This window comes from Kogia breviceps, chromosome 1 (genome assembly GCF_026419965.1).
Source record: "Kogia breviceps isolate mKogBre1 chromosome 1, mKogBre1 haplotype 1, whole genome shotgun sequence".
In the NCBI taxonomy this organism is placed as follows: domain Eukaryota; kingdom Metazoa; phylum Chordata; class Mammalia; order Artiodactyla; family Physeteridae; genus Kogia; species Kogia breviceps.
Window position 1 is genome coordinate 120729969 of NC_081310.1, and position 16531 is coordinate 120746499.

Genomic DNA, 16531 nt, shown 5'->3' on the forward strand with positions numbered 1-16531 from the left:
AGGGAAGCCCCTTACCACCTTTTAATCAAAGTAAAGTATTCTTTGCAAATAAATATTTGGGGAGTTTGCTGATGAAAATAATTGTTTTCTTTGAATTTAAGTAACGGGCTCAGATTCAGAATTTTCAGAACCAATATGAGATTTTATTTAATTTTAACTTTTCATTAATACCTTTGGTAAAGTATGTTACAGATACTGACTCTGAGATCTCCCCCATGTTTAAGGTATATATTGATTTATTCAATCTTTTTAATGCCTTTTGCAGATTTCAAGAATGATCATTGTTAATTGTCACCCTAGCATCTAGTACATTCTGGTTAAGTGTACGTATTTTACTTTGTCATGTTGGAACCATTCAGCAACAAACCTAACTTTTTCAAGGGAACTAGTCCTTCAGTTATATAAATCTGATTCATTTTCATTTAGTTTTATATGATTATAGCTTATGATTTGCTGATAAGTATTAAAGCTCATGTTATTTTTTATTGTTGTAAAATATGTCAGGATACTGTTTTTAATATTAGTGTTATTTTCCCTCTATAACTGAATTTGAATGTTCCCACTTAAAGATGAAACAGTACAAGTCTAAGACCCCTAATACGAAAATCCAAAACACTGAAACTTAAACTTTTTCATAAATTTCACACAGATCCATTTGGAAGCACACCCAGATTTGAATCAATTTACAGCCATTTATAATTTTTATTTATCCCACTTGGTGTGGTATTTATACTTCACTGCTTCATTGTGTTAAGCATTGAGCATATTCTTTCATTATGGATGCTGCCTCAGATCCCACTGGAGAGTACTAATGTTTGGTTTATGCACCTTACTAGTCTTAGAAAGTCTAAAAAATCTGAAACCATAACACACCTGGCCCTCAGGATTTCAGTTATAAGATTATAGGATTCCTACATAAATCTAAATTTGAAGATTATAGAAAGATTTTATATTCTCTTCATATACAAACAAAATTGTGTAATAAATAATGTTAAGTGAGGAAAGCTGAGCAAAGTATTATACTATGATTATAATATTGTACATACATGGAATAATCATAAGAAAAAAAGAAATTAAGCCTCTTGCTTATATTTCATATATATTTTATTTGCTTATTTATTTTTTTAATATTTATTTATTTGGCTGTGTCGGGTCTTCGTTGCCGCGTGCGGGATCTTCGCTGCGGCATGCGGGCTCTTTGGTTGCAGCATGTGGGATCTAGTTCCCTGACCAGGGTTCGAACCTGGGCCCCGTGCATTGGGAGCACGGAGTCTTAGCCACTGGAACACCAGGGAAGTCCCTCATATAAATTTTAGTAGCTTAATACTTACACATTTTTCATAATGCTTTGATATTTTTAAACTAAGTATAAATGAAAGCATTCCCCTTTTAGTCTCTTCCTGACCCTACCACATACCCTTTTATTTTTTTCCCAGGTAACTGCTTTTATTATTTTCTGATAAGTTCTTTTAGAGTTTCTTTTAGGCAGATACTAACAATTAAAAGTGTATACTGGGCTTCCCTGGTGGCGCAGTGGTTGGGAATCCACCTGCCAATACAGGGGGCGCGGGTTCGTGCCCCGGTCCGGGAGGATCCCGCATGCCGCGGAGTGGCTGGGCCTGTGGGCGGTGGCCACTGGGCCTGCGCGTCCGGAGCCTGTGCTCCGTGGCGGGAGGGGCCACAGCGGTGAGAGGCCCGCGTACCGCAAAAAAAAAAAAAAAAAAAAAAATGTGTATACTTCTTCTCACTTTCTTATGTGAAAGTTAGCAAACAGTAATATATTCTACTTTTTGCTTTTTTTTGGTGCTATGTTTTGTAGAGCTTTCAATTATCAGTGCTTAAAGAATCTCATTAGTTTCTAAGGTACATTGTTTTCCGTTGCATGCATATACTATAGTATACTTAACTAGGTCCTTATTGATGGGCACATGGGTTGTTCCCAGTGTTTTGCTACTACAAGCAGTGTATAGTGAATAACTTTGTACATACGTAATTTCAGATGTATAGAAGTATATCTACACATTCCTGTAGGATAAATTGCTGTAAATTTGATTGTTTGGTCAATTGTACTTTCATAGATTTTGTCAAATTACCCTGCTTAGGGTTGTACCATTTTGTACTTTGACCTGCAGGGCATGATAGTACCAGTTTCTTCATCATGTTACTTACAAATTGTGTAACCAAATCTTTTCATTTTAAATAGATATAATTTATATGTTCTAAGACAGTGATTTTAAAATAGGGATGGGAAGAGGTGAGATTATGAGACTTTAAAGAATGATGGCATCTATCAGTACTTACATATTTGTCAGATATTTGGGTGTCTTCTGTTTGTCGGTTTTTCTTGTAGGCATTAGGGATACTGTAATAGAGAAAGTGGGCATAATGTTTAGTGAGACAATAAGTAAAAAATAGGAAAGATCATTAGTAATGATGTACTATATATAGAGTGGGAGGTTAAGGGAAGTGGTAATTAAGGTTGAATGCCAGGAGATGGTAGCAGAGCTGGTACCTGAAGAATAAGAAAGAAGCAGCCATATGAAGAGGGGGAGGAAGATCTTTGCATGAAAAGGGTCAGAGTTCAAGACCCAAAAGCAGGAAAGAACTTGGTTGCTGAGTCTCATGTATAATGCAGAGCTGAATGAGATAAAGTCAGGGAGGTAAGCTAGGACTCTACTTCTCACTATGTAGATTTTTATAGGCCATGGTAACAAGTTTGAGTTTTACTCTTAAATGCTGTGGGAGGCCACTAAAAGGTCTTAAGCAGGAAAGAAACATGATATATTTTTTGATTTGCTATATATGCTTCAGTTTTTTTCTTTTAATTTTGAAGTAATTTTATGTTTACAGTGAAGTGGCAAAGATAGTACAGAGTTGCCATATACCCTTTAATCAGCCCCTCCTAATTTTAACATACTACATAACCATGATGCATTTATCGGTACTAAGAAATGCACATTGATATAATGTTATTACTAAATTACAGACTTTATTCAGATTTCCCCATAGTGTCTCATTCTTTTTTGATCTGCAACAGTTTCTCAGTGTTTTCTTATCTCTCATTACTTTGACTGTTGAAGAATACTTGTGAGGTATTTTGTAGAAATCTTTCACTTTAGGATTGTTGTATGTTTTCTCATGCTTTGACCAAGGTTATGTATTTTAGGAAAGTATACAGAGGTGAAGTGTCTTTCTCAGTGCATTATATCAGGGACACACTGTCTTGATATGTCTTACATCTAGTGCTTGTTAACTTTGGTTATTTGATTAAGTTGGTTATCTGCCAGCTTTCTCTACTACAAAGCTTCCCCCCCCCCCATATTCTGTCCTTACAAACAAGTTACTGAGCCTAGACAATGGTCTGAGTAGGGGAAAGGGCATTGAGCCACAACTCCTGAAGGAAAGAGTATCAAAGAACTTGTGGACATGTGTTAAGACCACCAGAGTAGAATAATAATTAACAAGTATTTGGAGGAACTATTTTGAGTTTATGCAAATATCCTTAAGGTTTCAGCAACTAATTCTATTTCATTTTGTTTGTTTGTTTATTTATTTATTAATGGCTCCGTTGGGTCTTTGTTGCTGCATGAGAGCTTTCTGTAGTTGTGGTGAGCAGGGGCTACTCTTCGTTGCGGTGCATGGGCTTCTCATTGTGGTAGCTTCTCTTGTTGTGGAGCATGGGCTCTAGGCACGTGGGCTTCAGTAGTTGTGGCACACGGGCTTAGTTGCTCCGCAGCCTGTGAGATCTTCCCGGATCAGGGATCTAACCTGTGTCCCTGGCATTGGCAGGTGGATTCTTAACCACTGCGCCACCAGGGAAGTGCCTCAGCAACTAATTTTAGCATTTATTAGGGGATAATGCTTGTAGCAATTAATGTAATTTTTTTTTAGCTTTTTACATATTTATTTATTTTTGGCTGTGTTGGGTCTTCGTTTCTGTGCAAGGGCTTTCTCTAGTTGCAGCGAGTGGGGGCGACTCTTCATCGTGGTGCGCGGGCCTCTCACTGTCGCGGCCTCTCTTGTCGTGGCGCACAAGCTCCAGACACGCAGGCTCAGTAGTTGTGGCTCACGGGCTTAGTTGCTCCGTGGCACATGGGATCTTCCCAGACCAGGGCCCGAACCCGTTTCCCTGCATTGACAGGCAGATTCTCAACCACTGCGCCACCAGGGAAGCCCTGTAATTATTTTTTAAAAGAACACACGTGCCACTGTGTGTGGAGATGGATTTGAGGCAGGGCTGGAGAGAGATTTGATGTGAGATCATCAGGTAATAGTACTGAATACAAGACAGAGTTGCTAGCCTGGGCTTAGGTGTTGGCAGTGGTACTAAAGCAGAGTAGATCAGTTCAGTATTTTTGTAGAGACTTGGTGATTGGATTGGAGAGGGGGAAGATTGGGAGAAAATTGATGCCCAAATTTTTGTTTTTTTACTTGATGGATATAATATTTTTATACAATGTTAAAATTAGTAGAATATAAATGTATTAGTTATCTATTGCTATTTAACAAATTACCTCTAAAACTTAGTTGCTTAAAATAGCAGTAACCACTAATATCCCAGGGTTTCTGTGGATCAGAAATTCAGGAGCAGCTTCATCAAGTGGTTCTGATTGAGAGTCTCATGAGGCTACAGTCATCTAAAGGCTTAGCTAAAGCTAAAGGATGAGGTTTTTTAGGTGTCCCACTCACATGTTGCAAGGTAGTGCTAGCTGCTGGAGAGATATCACTGTCCTCAGGGGGCTTTCTCTTAGCAAAGGTTATAGACAAACACACCATTACAATGCAGTATGAGTAGTGCTAAGATTGAGGAGGTATATAGAATACTATAATGGGCGGTCAGTGTTAAGGTTATGGTTCAAGCAAAGCTAACTAAGGAATGATTAAGCTGAGACCTTAAGGATATGTAGGAAGTAGTCAAGGAAAGGCAACAGAGTTCACTAGGCAAAGGGAATAGCACATGTGAAGACCAAAAGTGAAAAGGAACAATAGGTTTTTTGCTTGAACTGAGGAAGTTCATTCTAGTTGTAGGGAAGTGTGTGGTGAGGAATACTGGTGAGATATGAAGCTAGAGCAGTAAATAGGGAGCCAAATTGTATAGAAATCTTGGACACCAGTAAAAGAACCTGTTTTCTCAAGATCTGTGGAGTACCATTAAAGTGTTTAAAGTTAGAGAGTGACAGAAAGAGATTTGAACTTTATTAAACATAGACACAGAGGTGTGCTGGAGCTAGCTAGTAAAGGCTTGCAAGAACCGATTGTTACAAGATGTTATGGAAGGGCTTCCCTGGTGGCACAGTGGTTGAGAATCCGCCTGCCGATGCAGGGGACGCGGGTTCGTGCCCCGGACCGGGAAGATCCCACATGCCGCGGAGCGGCTGGGCCCGTAAACCATGGTCGCTGAGCCTGTGCGTCCGGAGCCTGTGCTCCGCAACGGGAGAGGCCACAACAGTGAGAGGCCCGCGTACCAAAAAAAAAAAAAAAACAAGATGTTATGGAAAAACCTGAACGAACTTTTTGGCCACCCCAATAAATTTTCAGGAATTTTGTGGCACATTTGTTAAACAGCCATATTAAAAATTAAATTATTCAACATGATTAGACAAATTATGGTAGTAAATACTCAAACGTCATCATTTCCTAATTATTTTTGCATTCTACTATTATCTGTGCTTTTGAGATTATTTATACCTATTTGTATCTGTTTAGTGGAAATATCAATGTGTGCTACTCATGTTATATTCATTAATGTTCACTAGTGTTATGTCCACTTGAAAGGAGCCATGATGGGAGTATTTATACCACATAAATTGGCAAACTACAAATCAGGGCTCGATTTATTGTTTTGTGGATTATCAAGACCAGAAGTTGGCAAACTATAGCCCCATATCCCAAATCTGTCTGGCTGCCTGTTTTTGTAAATAAAGTTTTATTGGAATACAACCTTTCCCATTCATTTATATATTGTATATGGCCACTTTCACACTCCAGTGGCAGATAGAGTAGTTGTGATAGACTGTAGGACCCACAAGTCTAAAATTATTTACTATCTGGCCCTTTAAGGAAAAGTTTTTGACTCCTGCTTTAGACTGTTAATGCAGATTAAAGCTTAAAAATGTGTTGTATCTTTAGTCTTTACATTATGAATAGCACAAAAATATTGAGGAAATCATCTTTCAGTGTATGATTACCATTATCAGAATGATAGTAATTCTATTATTAGAATAGACAACTTGAACAAAAATTAACCAACGTTCATATCCATACTTCACTTTTTCCTCATTTTCAGTGGTAGATGACCTATGGATACAATAGTTTGGCAAAAATTAGTGAAAGAATTCTCTGAGAGTATATTGACTACATAGAATTTATAATAGCATTATATATCTTATTAACTATGTGTTGTATATTATACATCTTCTGTTTCAGTCTATATTAAAATATATAATGTACATACAAACACGTGTACACACACACACGTACACACCCTTGCTTGAGAGCTGGTTGTTAAGCACTTTCCAGCACAGCACTGGGTACAGAGACTACACTTTCTGGCCATGTACAAAATGGCAAAATATTTAAAGCAGTATTTGCTTGAAGTGAAGTACCAGTATCATATCTAAGATTAAAACATATATATATATTTTTTGAGTGAGCTATTGCTTTATTGTTACACAGGGTCATTTACAATTTTTTACCATTGTAAATAGTGTTTTGATGTACATATAATTGTGTACACTTGTCTGAATATATACATATTTTTTAGTTTATTTATTTTTGGCTGCATTGGGTCTTTGTTGCTGCGTGCAGGCTTTCTCTAGTTGCGGCGAGCGGGGGCTACTCTTTGTTGCAGTGTGCGGCCTTCTCATTGAGATGGCTTCTCTTGTTGCGGAGCACAGGCTCTAGGCGCGCGGGCTTCAGTAGTTGTGGCATGAGGGCTCAGTAAGTTGTGGTGTGCGGGCTATGGAGTACAGGCTCAGTAGTTGTGGTGCACAAGCTTAGTTGCTCTGTGGCAAAAAATATATTTTTTTAATTTAAAAGTTTAATTATTATATTTTTACTAAATTTAGTATTTTTAAAATTTTTGCTATTATATTACTGTCAGGTGCTAAATTTCTCCTGTGGTCACCATGATGCACATTTTTGATACTAAATGAGTGCTAAATTTCAACTGAAGTTAATGAAGGAGAAAAATATTTTTGTATACCCCATTTTCCTCTGTCTTTCTTCATATTTTGTTACTTCTGGATCATTATTATTTAGCATGGATATTGTAGAATACAGTTTTAGAGCTTTTCGTTTGTGAAATTTTGAAGTGGTAGAACTGATATTATGCTTTTCCTAAGAAGATTAGAATTATGATATAATCTAATTTCTATTACTCTCCTTTGTAGTATAATGTAAATACTCATTAAAATTCATTGCCTCAGAAAAAATGTAGTATAATGTAAATACTCATTAACTTTCATGGCCTCAGAAAAAATGTAATTTTAAAAATATTATCTAGCTCACATACTCTTAGTATTTATATTCCCTGTTAACCTGTTGTCCTAGTTACGTGTTTGAAAGTTCTCAATAATTGTTCTTGGTTTAAAAATTAACAGCTTTCTGGCTTCCCTGGTGGTGCAGTGGTTGAGAGTCCACCTACCGATGCAGGGGACACGGGTTCGTGCCCCGGTCCGGGAAGATCCCACATGCCGTGGAGAGGCTGGGCCTGTGAGCCATGGCCGCTGAGCCTGCTCGTCCGGAGCCTGTGCTCCAAAACAGGAGAGGCCACAACAGTGAGAGGCCTGCGTACCAAAAAAAAAAAAAATTAACAGCTTTCACAGTCACCAGTCATTTTAATAGTTTTAATTAAGTTAACTTCTAATTTAAAAGATTGAGCAATATGTGTGTGTGTGTGTGTGTGATTTTAAAGATGGAATGCTATTCTATACATTTATTCTTCATTTTATACCAAGTTCAGGATATAATAGCATTTTTTCTCTCATATAATCATGGGTTTATTTGTCACTTTCTAAATTTGAGGCATGTTATGAGTGTTTATGTTTTATTAATGGTTTGGTTTATTATATGGTTTATTTTGGGTTTTTTTTTTTACCACCCTAGAACAAGGAAGAAGTGATGGCTGTGAGACTCCGGGAAGCAGATAGCATAGCTGCTGTGGCTGAACTACAGCAGCACATTGCTGAGCTTGAAATCCAGGTAACACATGAAAATAATAAAGTACATGTAAAAATAATGCAGTTATTTCTCTTTCCCTCTGCACTTGAATTGTGACTTATGTCTTCATCCTAATGACTGTGCTTCTATTTTCAGCACTTACTCATTTCCAAGTCCATTTTTTTCTATAGTGGTAAAAATACACGTATTGCAGGAAAATTTACAATTTTAATATATACAGTCTGTGACATTAAGTGCATTCTCATTGTTGTGCAGCCAATTTCCAGAACTCTTCACCTTGCAAAACTGAAACTTTGTACCCATTAAACAACTCCCCATTCCCCTCTTTCCTCAACCCCTGGAAACCACCATTGTACTTTCTGTCTGTGAATTTGACTACTCTAAGTATCTTGTATAAGTATTGATAAAATCATAGGATATTTGTCTTTCTGTGACTGGCTTATTTCACTTAGCATAACGTCATCAAGGTTCATTTATGTTGTAACATGTGTCAGAATTTCCTTCCTTTTTAAGGCTGAATAATATTCTGTTGTGTGTGCATACTACATTTTGTTTATCCATTCATTCGTTGATGAACACTTTGATTGCTTCTACCTTATGGCTATTGTGAATAATGCTGCTATGAATGTGAATGTACAGATAGCTGTTTGAATCCTTGTTTTCTTTCATACCCAGAAGTGGAATTGCTGAATCATGTGGTGATTCTATGTTTAATTTTCTGAGGAATTGTTATACTGTTTTCCACAGCAGCTGCACCATTTTACATTCCCACCAGCAATGCACAGGGGACTAGTTTTTCCACATCCTCACCAATACTTGTTAATTTTCTGTTTCTTTTTTTTTAAATACCCATCCTAATGGGTATGAAGTGGTATCTCATTGTGGTTTTGATTTGCATTTCTCTAATGATTAATAATGTTGACCATCTTTTCATTGTGCTTATTTGCCATTATGTCTTCTTTAGAGAAATGGCAGTTCAAGTCCCTTGCCCAGCTTTTAAATGGGTTGTTGTTGAGTTGTGGAAGTTTCTTTTTCTCTTTTTTTTTTTTTTGGTACACGGGCCTCTCACTGTTGTGGCCTCTCCCGTTGCGGAGTGCAGGCTCCGGACGCGCAGGCTCAGTGGCCATGGCTCACGGGCCCAGCCGCTCCGCGGCATGTGGGATCTTCCCAGACCGGGGCACGAACCCGTGTCCCCTGCATCGGCAGGCGGACTCTCAACCACTGCGCCACCAGGGAAGCCCGGAAGTTTCTTATATATTCTTAATGTCAACCCCATATCAGGTATAAACATATTTTTGCAGATATTTCCTCTCATCCTGTGGGCTGCAGGATTTTCCTAGCACCACCCTCTTTTGACTCTCTTCTTTCTTGTTGAACTTTGTTTTCAGTCTTTTTTTCTCAGTTCTGAGTGTTTGTATTCCTCTGAGCATCCAAGTTTTTTGGCTTTTTAAAAACTACTCAGTGTACAACATTGAATTCTAATCTATCTCCATCCTAGCATGTTTCCCCTAATCAATAATCTTACACCTTTAAAAAAAATTATGAAGACAATAAACAGAGAAGTTCATAAAACAAAGCTACATTATAATATGTATAAAAACAGTATCCATGTAACCACTACTTGGGTCAAGATACAGAATATTGCCTATATTCCAGAAGTCTTTTCCCTTATCACACCCTTTTCCCTTATCCCGAATTTTATAGCAGTCACTCCTCTGCTTTTCCTTTTAGTGGTGTTATCTTTGTATGCATCTCTCATCCACACAGTTTAGTTTTCCCTATTTCTGAATTTCATATAGAGTCATGCTGAATATTTTCATTTGTGTCTCTTCTTTCTTTGTTCAGCACTGTTTTAATGAGTCATGATTTTTATTGTTGCAACATGTTCCATTTCATGAATATGTCACAGCATACATATCCACTCTGATATTAGCGGTCATTTGTAAATTTCCAGATTGGGACTGTTATACACAATGCTGAGATCTTAAGCAATCTTGTACACTATACTGACTATGTGTGCATACGTTTCTGTAACATGATGCCAGGGTGTGGAATGGCTGGGTCATAAAGCATGCAGATCTTCAGTTTTATTTTCCAAAGTGTTTGTACCACTTTAACTGCCAACCACAGCCTATGAAAGTCCTGTTGTTCCACATCCTCCCCAACACTTGGTGGTGTCAGATGCTTTAATTTGTTCCAGTCTGGTGGGTATGCAATGGTATTTCATCATGGTTTTAATTTGTATTTGCTGGATTACTAATGAGGTTGGCAGTTTGGATTTCATCTTTTATAAAGTGCCTATTAAAAGTCTTTTGTGTATGTTTTTTCTTTAGGATTATCTTTTTCTTATGTACGCATAGTTCTTTCGAAGTTGATGTTACGTTTTACAGATGCTACTCCCACTTTGTAACTTGTCATTTGTCGTTGTTGTTTTTCATTTATTGTGTCTTTTAATCAGTAGACCAGTATGTTTAATGGACAGTAGAGAGCTCCTCCTGGAACTTGTACAGGAACTTCAAATTCAACACGTTTAAAATCAAATGCGTTCCTATTCAAGTCAAAATGTTTTTATTCTTTTGTATCTCAAGTCTTGTTCAGTGGTATCATCTCGTATTGAATTATTCAGCTTAGTAGGAACTTCACTTATGCTTTTCTTAACATTATGCTGTATTTATCAAGGCTACGTATGCAAACTTTCAACTTCACTTGACAGTACCAAATTATTTTTACAAAGTGCTTCTGCTAGTTAACACTCCTACCAGCATTTCACCTGCTCACCTACTCATGTAGATTTGCCTTCAGATAATTCTTAATAATTCATACAGATTAAAGTACCATGTCTGACTCTTCAATTTCTTCAAAAGATAAAAGTCGTGAGTAAATCTAAAACTAAATCAAAGGTAATTTTACTCATTTCAGAAACTTAAAAAAAAAATCTTTCATGGCCTTTCTATTCCCCCCTGCCACTCCCTTCATTCATCTGCCTTCGTCCCCACCTGAACGTTACAACTTGCTGTCCAGTTTCTTTTTCTCCAGCCTGAGCTCTTCCACAGAGCCACCAGAATTTTCTTTCTAAAATGTAAAAATCTTATCTTTTCATTATTGTCCAAACTTGCACTTCTAGTCTCTTCTTTGACCATTACCACCCCATCCTCTCTCCCCACCTCCTACACACACACACACACACACACACACACACACACCTCTCTTTACAAAGTTTTTATATTCTTTTAAAATTCTGTATCATTCTACATGCTATTATGTCTTCAAAAAATTGCTGTGTTTTTCTGTATCCCCTAGTCCTCTGCTTTTTAGGTATTTCTGCTTACTGAGTTCTCCTTGGCTAGTTTGCTGTTAAGATATTTGATAAATGTGTTTTCAGTAAACATCTTAATGATTCGAACTTCATTCATTCATTTATTTATTATATGCAGGTTAAGATCCATAAATAGATCTTTTGTTAAAACCTGAAACTCCTTTTCAATTATAAGAGTAATACATTTTAGGTTATTTTTTTTCATGGAAATATCTTAGATCATCTTCAAGTTCCACTAGGGGGAGAACTCAACTTAGTCAAATATTTTTATACTTCAGATCTCTTCAGACCAACTCTTCCAATTACTCTTGCTCTCTTGTGAATAAAACTTTTTCCCACAAACCAAATTCTTTCAACCCTTCATTTAATAAATTACATGATTATGTAATTAGTTATTGATAAAAGCCTTCTTTTTTAAATGTAGTTATGAAAATTGTACTTTTGTGAATGTCTCATTTAGATGAAGAAATAATCATTTTTATACACACTGTAGCATTCTGTAGTAGATATACTTATGAGGTTGAAGTTTATTAAATTTATTTTCAAAGATCCTTCAGTCAACTTGAAACTTTCAGTTCTGGTTTAAAGTTCATAATCACCACCCTCCCCATGTTAATCTGAGATAACTACATCTGTAATATACTTAATGTTCTTTATAATAATGCCTTTTCCACCATCTTTGGAGGAGCTGTTTTATATTAGTGTCTCAGAGTGAATTTAACCTTTTTTAAAGTGTAGCAGCTATCAGGTTTTAGCCATTTTCCTGAACTATTTGTAAAAGTTATTGCTGAGGTTTCCTCCTTCTAAAACAGAATTATACTTCTTAATGGATTTTAGTCACTATCTACTGTAATACTTATTTAGAGCAGACCATACCCCTATAATAGAATTAGGAGGTTGAACTCCAAGGTGCCATGAAATATTTAAAAATATGATATCATGTATATAATTTTAATATTATTTGACAATTCAGAGTTATCATTATGAACTTTAAATACTGTATAATCTCACTTCATTCAGATCTCTATTGTTTTCTTACATAAAGCTCCTTTGGCCAAATTTCTATCTAAAATAATACTTATATCCAAATCACTGTACTCTTATGCTGCTTTATATTTCTTCAAAACAGTTATTTCTTGCCATAAATTATACATGTTTGTTGTTGTTGTCCACATCCCCCAACAGAATGGAAGCTCTGTAAGAGAGGAATTTTTGCCTATTTTATTCAGTTGCTGTATTTCTCAGTGTTGGTATATAATGCTTAGTATATAACCATCATTCAAATATTTGTATTTGAAAAAATTAATATAATAATTTGCTCATCTGTTGTTTTTACAATAAATGATTTTTAATGTATGTAATTTGAGTATTCAAATTTTTTAAATTCAGAGATTATCACTGTATTCACACATGCATCAATTTCCATTTTTTTAATCATTAGGTCACTAATGGCTAGGAAGGATAAAATGAATTCAGACTCTGCCTAACTGCATTTATCATTATACAGAAGGAATGATTGAGTCTGTGTCCCTTCTTTGCAATATCATTGAGTAGAATTTAAACCTCTGAAAATTTATGTACATTTATTGGTGTTAATGGCTTTAATTACATGTGAGAGGATGCCAGTTGTTATCTTTTAAAGGAGAATTTTAATTCTTCCTACCTGTATATATACTTTGCAAGCTAATTGAATGGCTCAAGCTAAGTGGAATATCTATAAGTAGCCTGCAAAAATAAATATGACATACCCTGATCAGAATAGAGTCAATACATTTAATTATTATTGGGAACAAGAGGATTTTAGAATCCTAAATAACTGTGTGGTCACAACTTTTATCTTTCTGTTTTCTTATAATTGCTAGAGAGTTTGTTGATTGGTTGAGAGTATGGATTTTGAAGACAAACTACTTATTAGCTGTCTTGTCTGACAAGTTATTTAACCTGATATTGAATTTACTTGTTCAAAACTAAGGATCCTAAAGTTATCTGCTTTAGAGTTGGTATTAAATGAGAAAGCATGTGTCAAGTGTTCTTTCCTCCCTAACTAGTTTTCAGCAAATCAGCTTATCAATGACCTTTTATAAAAGATCGCACTCAGGGCTTCCCTAGTGGCGCAGTGGTTGAGAGTCCTCCTACCAATGCAGGGGACCACGGGTTCGTGCCCCTCCCACATGCCGCGGAGAGGCTGGGCCCATGAGCCATGGCGGCTGAGCCTGCGCGTCCGAAGCCTGTGCTCCGCAACGGGAGAGGCCATAACAGTGAGAGGCCCGCGTACCGCAAAAAAAAAAAAAAAAAAAAAGATCACACTTAGCATTGTAAGGGCTTCTAAAATTTACAACTGGAATGGAAAGTGCAGAAAGTCTTTTGAGTTCCCTTCAGGATAGCGTTTACCCACCCCAGATAATGAATTTATCCCTTTCCAAGAATTAGATATAGCTGCAAATTAAGAATTGTTTTGGCTGTTTATTTGTTGTTGTGGTGGTTTTTTTTTTTATTGAACTTGTTTCTGTCCAATGTAAACCCTGTTTAACTTACTCTTCATTTTTTATGTATTTACCATGTTTTACCATATTATCTGTAACTTTATTTCTTCCAGAATACTAATAATTAAAGTATTAATAGCTAGCATCATTGAATACTTAAAACATGCCAGGTAGTACTATTAGCCATTTAAATATATTCACTTATTTAATCTTTACATATGACATTATTGTTAATATCCCCATTTTATAGTGGAGGAAACTGAAGCATAAAGAAGATTTTTTTTTTTTTTTTTTTTTTTTTTTTTTGGTGGTACGTGGGCCTCTCACTGCTGTGGCCTCTCCCGTTGCGGAGCACAGGCTCTGGACGCGCAGGCTCAGTGGCCATGGCTCACGGGCCCAGCCGCTCCGAGGCATGTGGGATCTTCCCGGACCGGGGCACGAACCCGTGTCCCCTGCATCGGCAGGCGGATTCTCAACCACTGCGCCACCAGGGAAGCCCAAGAAGATTTTTAAATGAGATTTTGTTTTATGTTTAAGAACTCACTCTAACTTAAATTCTTTCCAGGATTAAAATGAAATTTTTTTTCTTTAGTATTACAAGTACTGTCATTTTAGTTATATGGATTTCTTGGTAGATCAACTACCTCCTATTACTTTGTTACTACTGGTTCCCTTTTCCTCACTTAAATCTTTCATTAGCTTCCCATGGCTTTCGGGACACAGTTCAAATTCTGGCTGTACTCATGAGCCCCTTCCTGCTCTGATTCTTGCCTCCCTTTCTAGCTTCATTTCCCGCTTTTCCCAGTATATACCTGTGCTTGAGCCATAAAAAACTAGTTAAGAACTCTTTAAATATGTCATTGAGATTCACTCTGTTTTTCTTCTCTCCTCCTTTGATCTTGCTTATCATTTCAAAGGTCAGATTAAGTTTGACATGCTGTGATCAGCCTTCCCTGATGATGCCAATCCAGCCAATTTTGTTGTGTCTCTGCTGTTTAACCCCCTCTGTTATAGTTCTCTCTTATACCATCTCACATTATTTTAATCATTCTCATTTAAAAGCCTAGATGTGAAGAACAGATTAAATTATTAATTTAAGTGGGGTATCAGTTTCAATTCAACAGATACTTACGGGGTACCTACTATGTGCTAGTCACTACTCTACACACTTTATAAGAATTAGTGAACAAAACACACGAAAAGTCCCTTTCCTCATCAAGCTTAATGGCAGAGGAAGAAGTAGGATGAACAAATTAAATGAATCGTATAGTGTGTAATTTAGAAGATGATGAATACAATGGAGAGAAAAATGTAGGAAAAGGAGAGGGTTGAGGTGTTGAGCGTAGGGTACCATTGCTATTTTAAATAATGTGGTCAGGCAAGGCTCACTAGAAGGGGATATTTAAACAAAGATTCATGCAGATTTGTGATAGAAATATGCTGCTAAGGGAATAGTAGGACAAAGGGCCTAAAGCCAGGGGCATCTCTGAGACCCTGAGTGGAGTAAGAGAGGAAGTTAGAGGAAGTATGAGAGGTAAATAAATAGGGCAGATTACATAGGGCCTAAGAACTTTGGCCCTTCTCTGAGTAAGGTAGAAAGTCATGGGAGGGTTTTGAGCATACGAGTCATCAGTTAAATGACATTTAAACCTATTAAAAGGATTCATTTGAATTTGATTCAGAAAAAAAATGCTTGTAGGAATTCATAGTATTTAGATGGGAGGAAATGGTGGTTAAAAATTGTTTCCTCCTCTTAGTGGAATTTCCACCTTTATTCTATTGATCCAAATGTTATTTATTAGTTGAGGACTTTATTTTTACGTTAATGCTAAATCACACTTTCTCCACTTTCCAAGTGGTGGAACAAAACACAGAAAAGTTAATTTTTGCTCAGTTAGTTGAGGAAAATAGATGAAAATTGAACCCACGCCTTGTGATATTTAACTTGCAATTGAGTTTGTGTTTTGATTTTTTTTTTTTGCGGTATACGGGCCTCTCACTGTTGTGGCCTCTCCCCCGTTGTGGAGCACAGGCTCTGGACACGCAGGCCCAGCGGCCATGGCTCACGGGCCTAGCCGCTCTGTGGCATGTGGGATCTTCCCGGACCGGGGCATGAACCCGTGTCCCCTGCATCGGCAGGCAGACTCTCAACCACTGCACCACCAGGGAAGCCCCTGTGTTTTGATTTTTATAAAGAAACCTATGAATTTGTCATAACCATATTAAAAGCTTCTGTGGGCTGAGCACATCTATAAAGTTAATGCTGCTTTGTTATAAATAATGAAAAGTTTTAAGTTTAAAACAGTTTAGTTCTACACAAATCCAACTTTGTGTTCTTTTCCTGGTACCCAGTAACATTTACCCATTTTCATTACTTTGCCCAATAGTTAACCTCTAGGGATGCCTCAGATGGGCAATACCCCAACCGCTCTTGGCTTAAGAAACACCCACTCAAAATTCTGTTCTGACATAAAATGAGGGAGTTAGATTTAAATCAGTGTGCCCAGCTCAGTATGCAGTTTTGACAGAGATAGAGAGGAAGTGATAAAAA

The 16531-nt window shown here is 36.9% G+C and overlaps 1 protein-coding gene across 9 annotated transcripts in view; it reads left to right on the forward strand.

Moving 5' to 3' along the window:
- EVI5 (ecotropic viral integration site 5) overlaps positions 1–16531 on the forward strand; it is a 203871-nt gene that overhangs the window by 139793 nt on the left and 47547 nt on the right. For all 9 annotated transcript variants that reach the window (XM_059082311.2, XM_067042691.1, XM_059082379.2 and 6 more), the window contains one exon: positions 8107–8202. In XM_059082311.2, coding sequence (XP_058938294.1) covers positions 8107–8202 — 96 coding nt within the window. The remainder of the gene's footprint in view (positions 1–8106; positions 8203–16531) is intronic.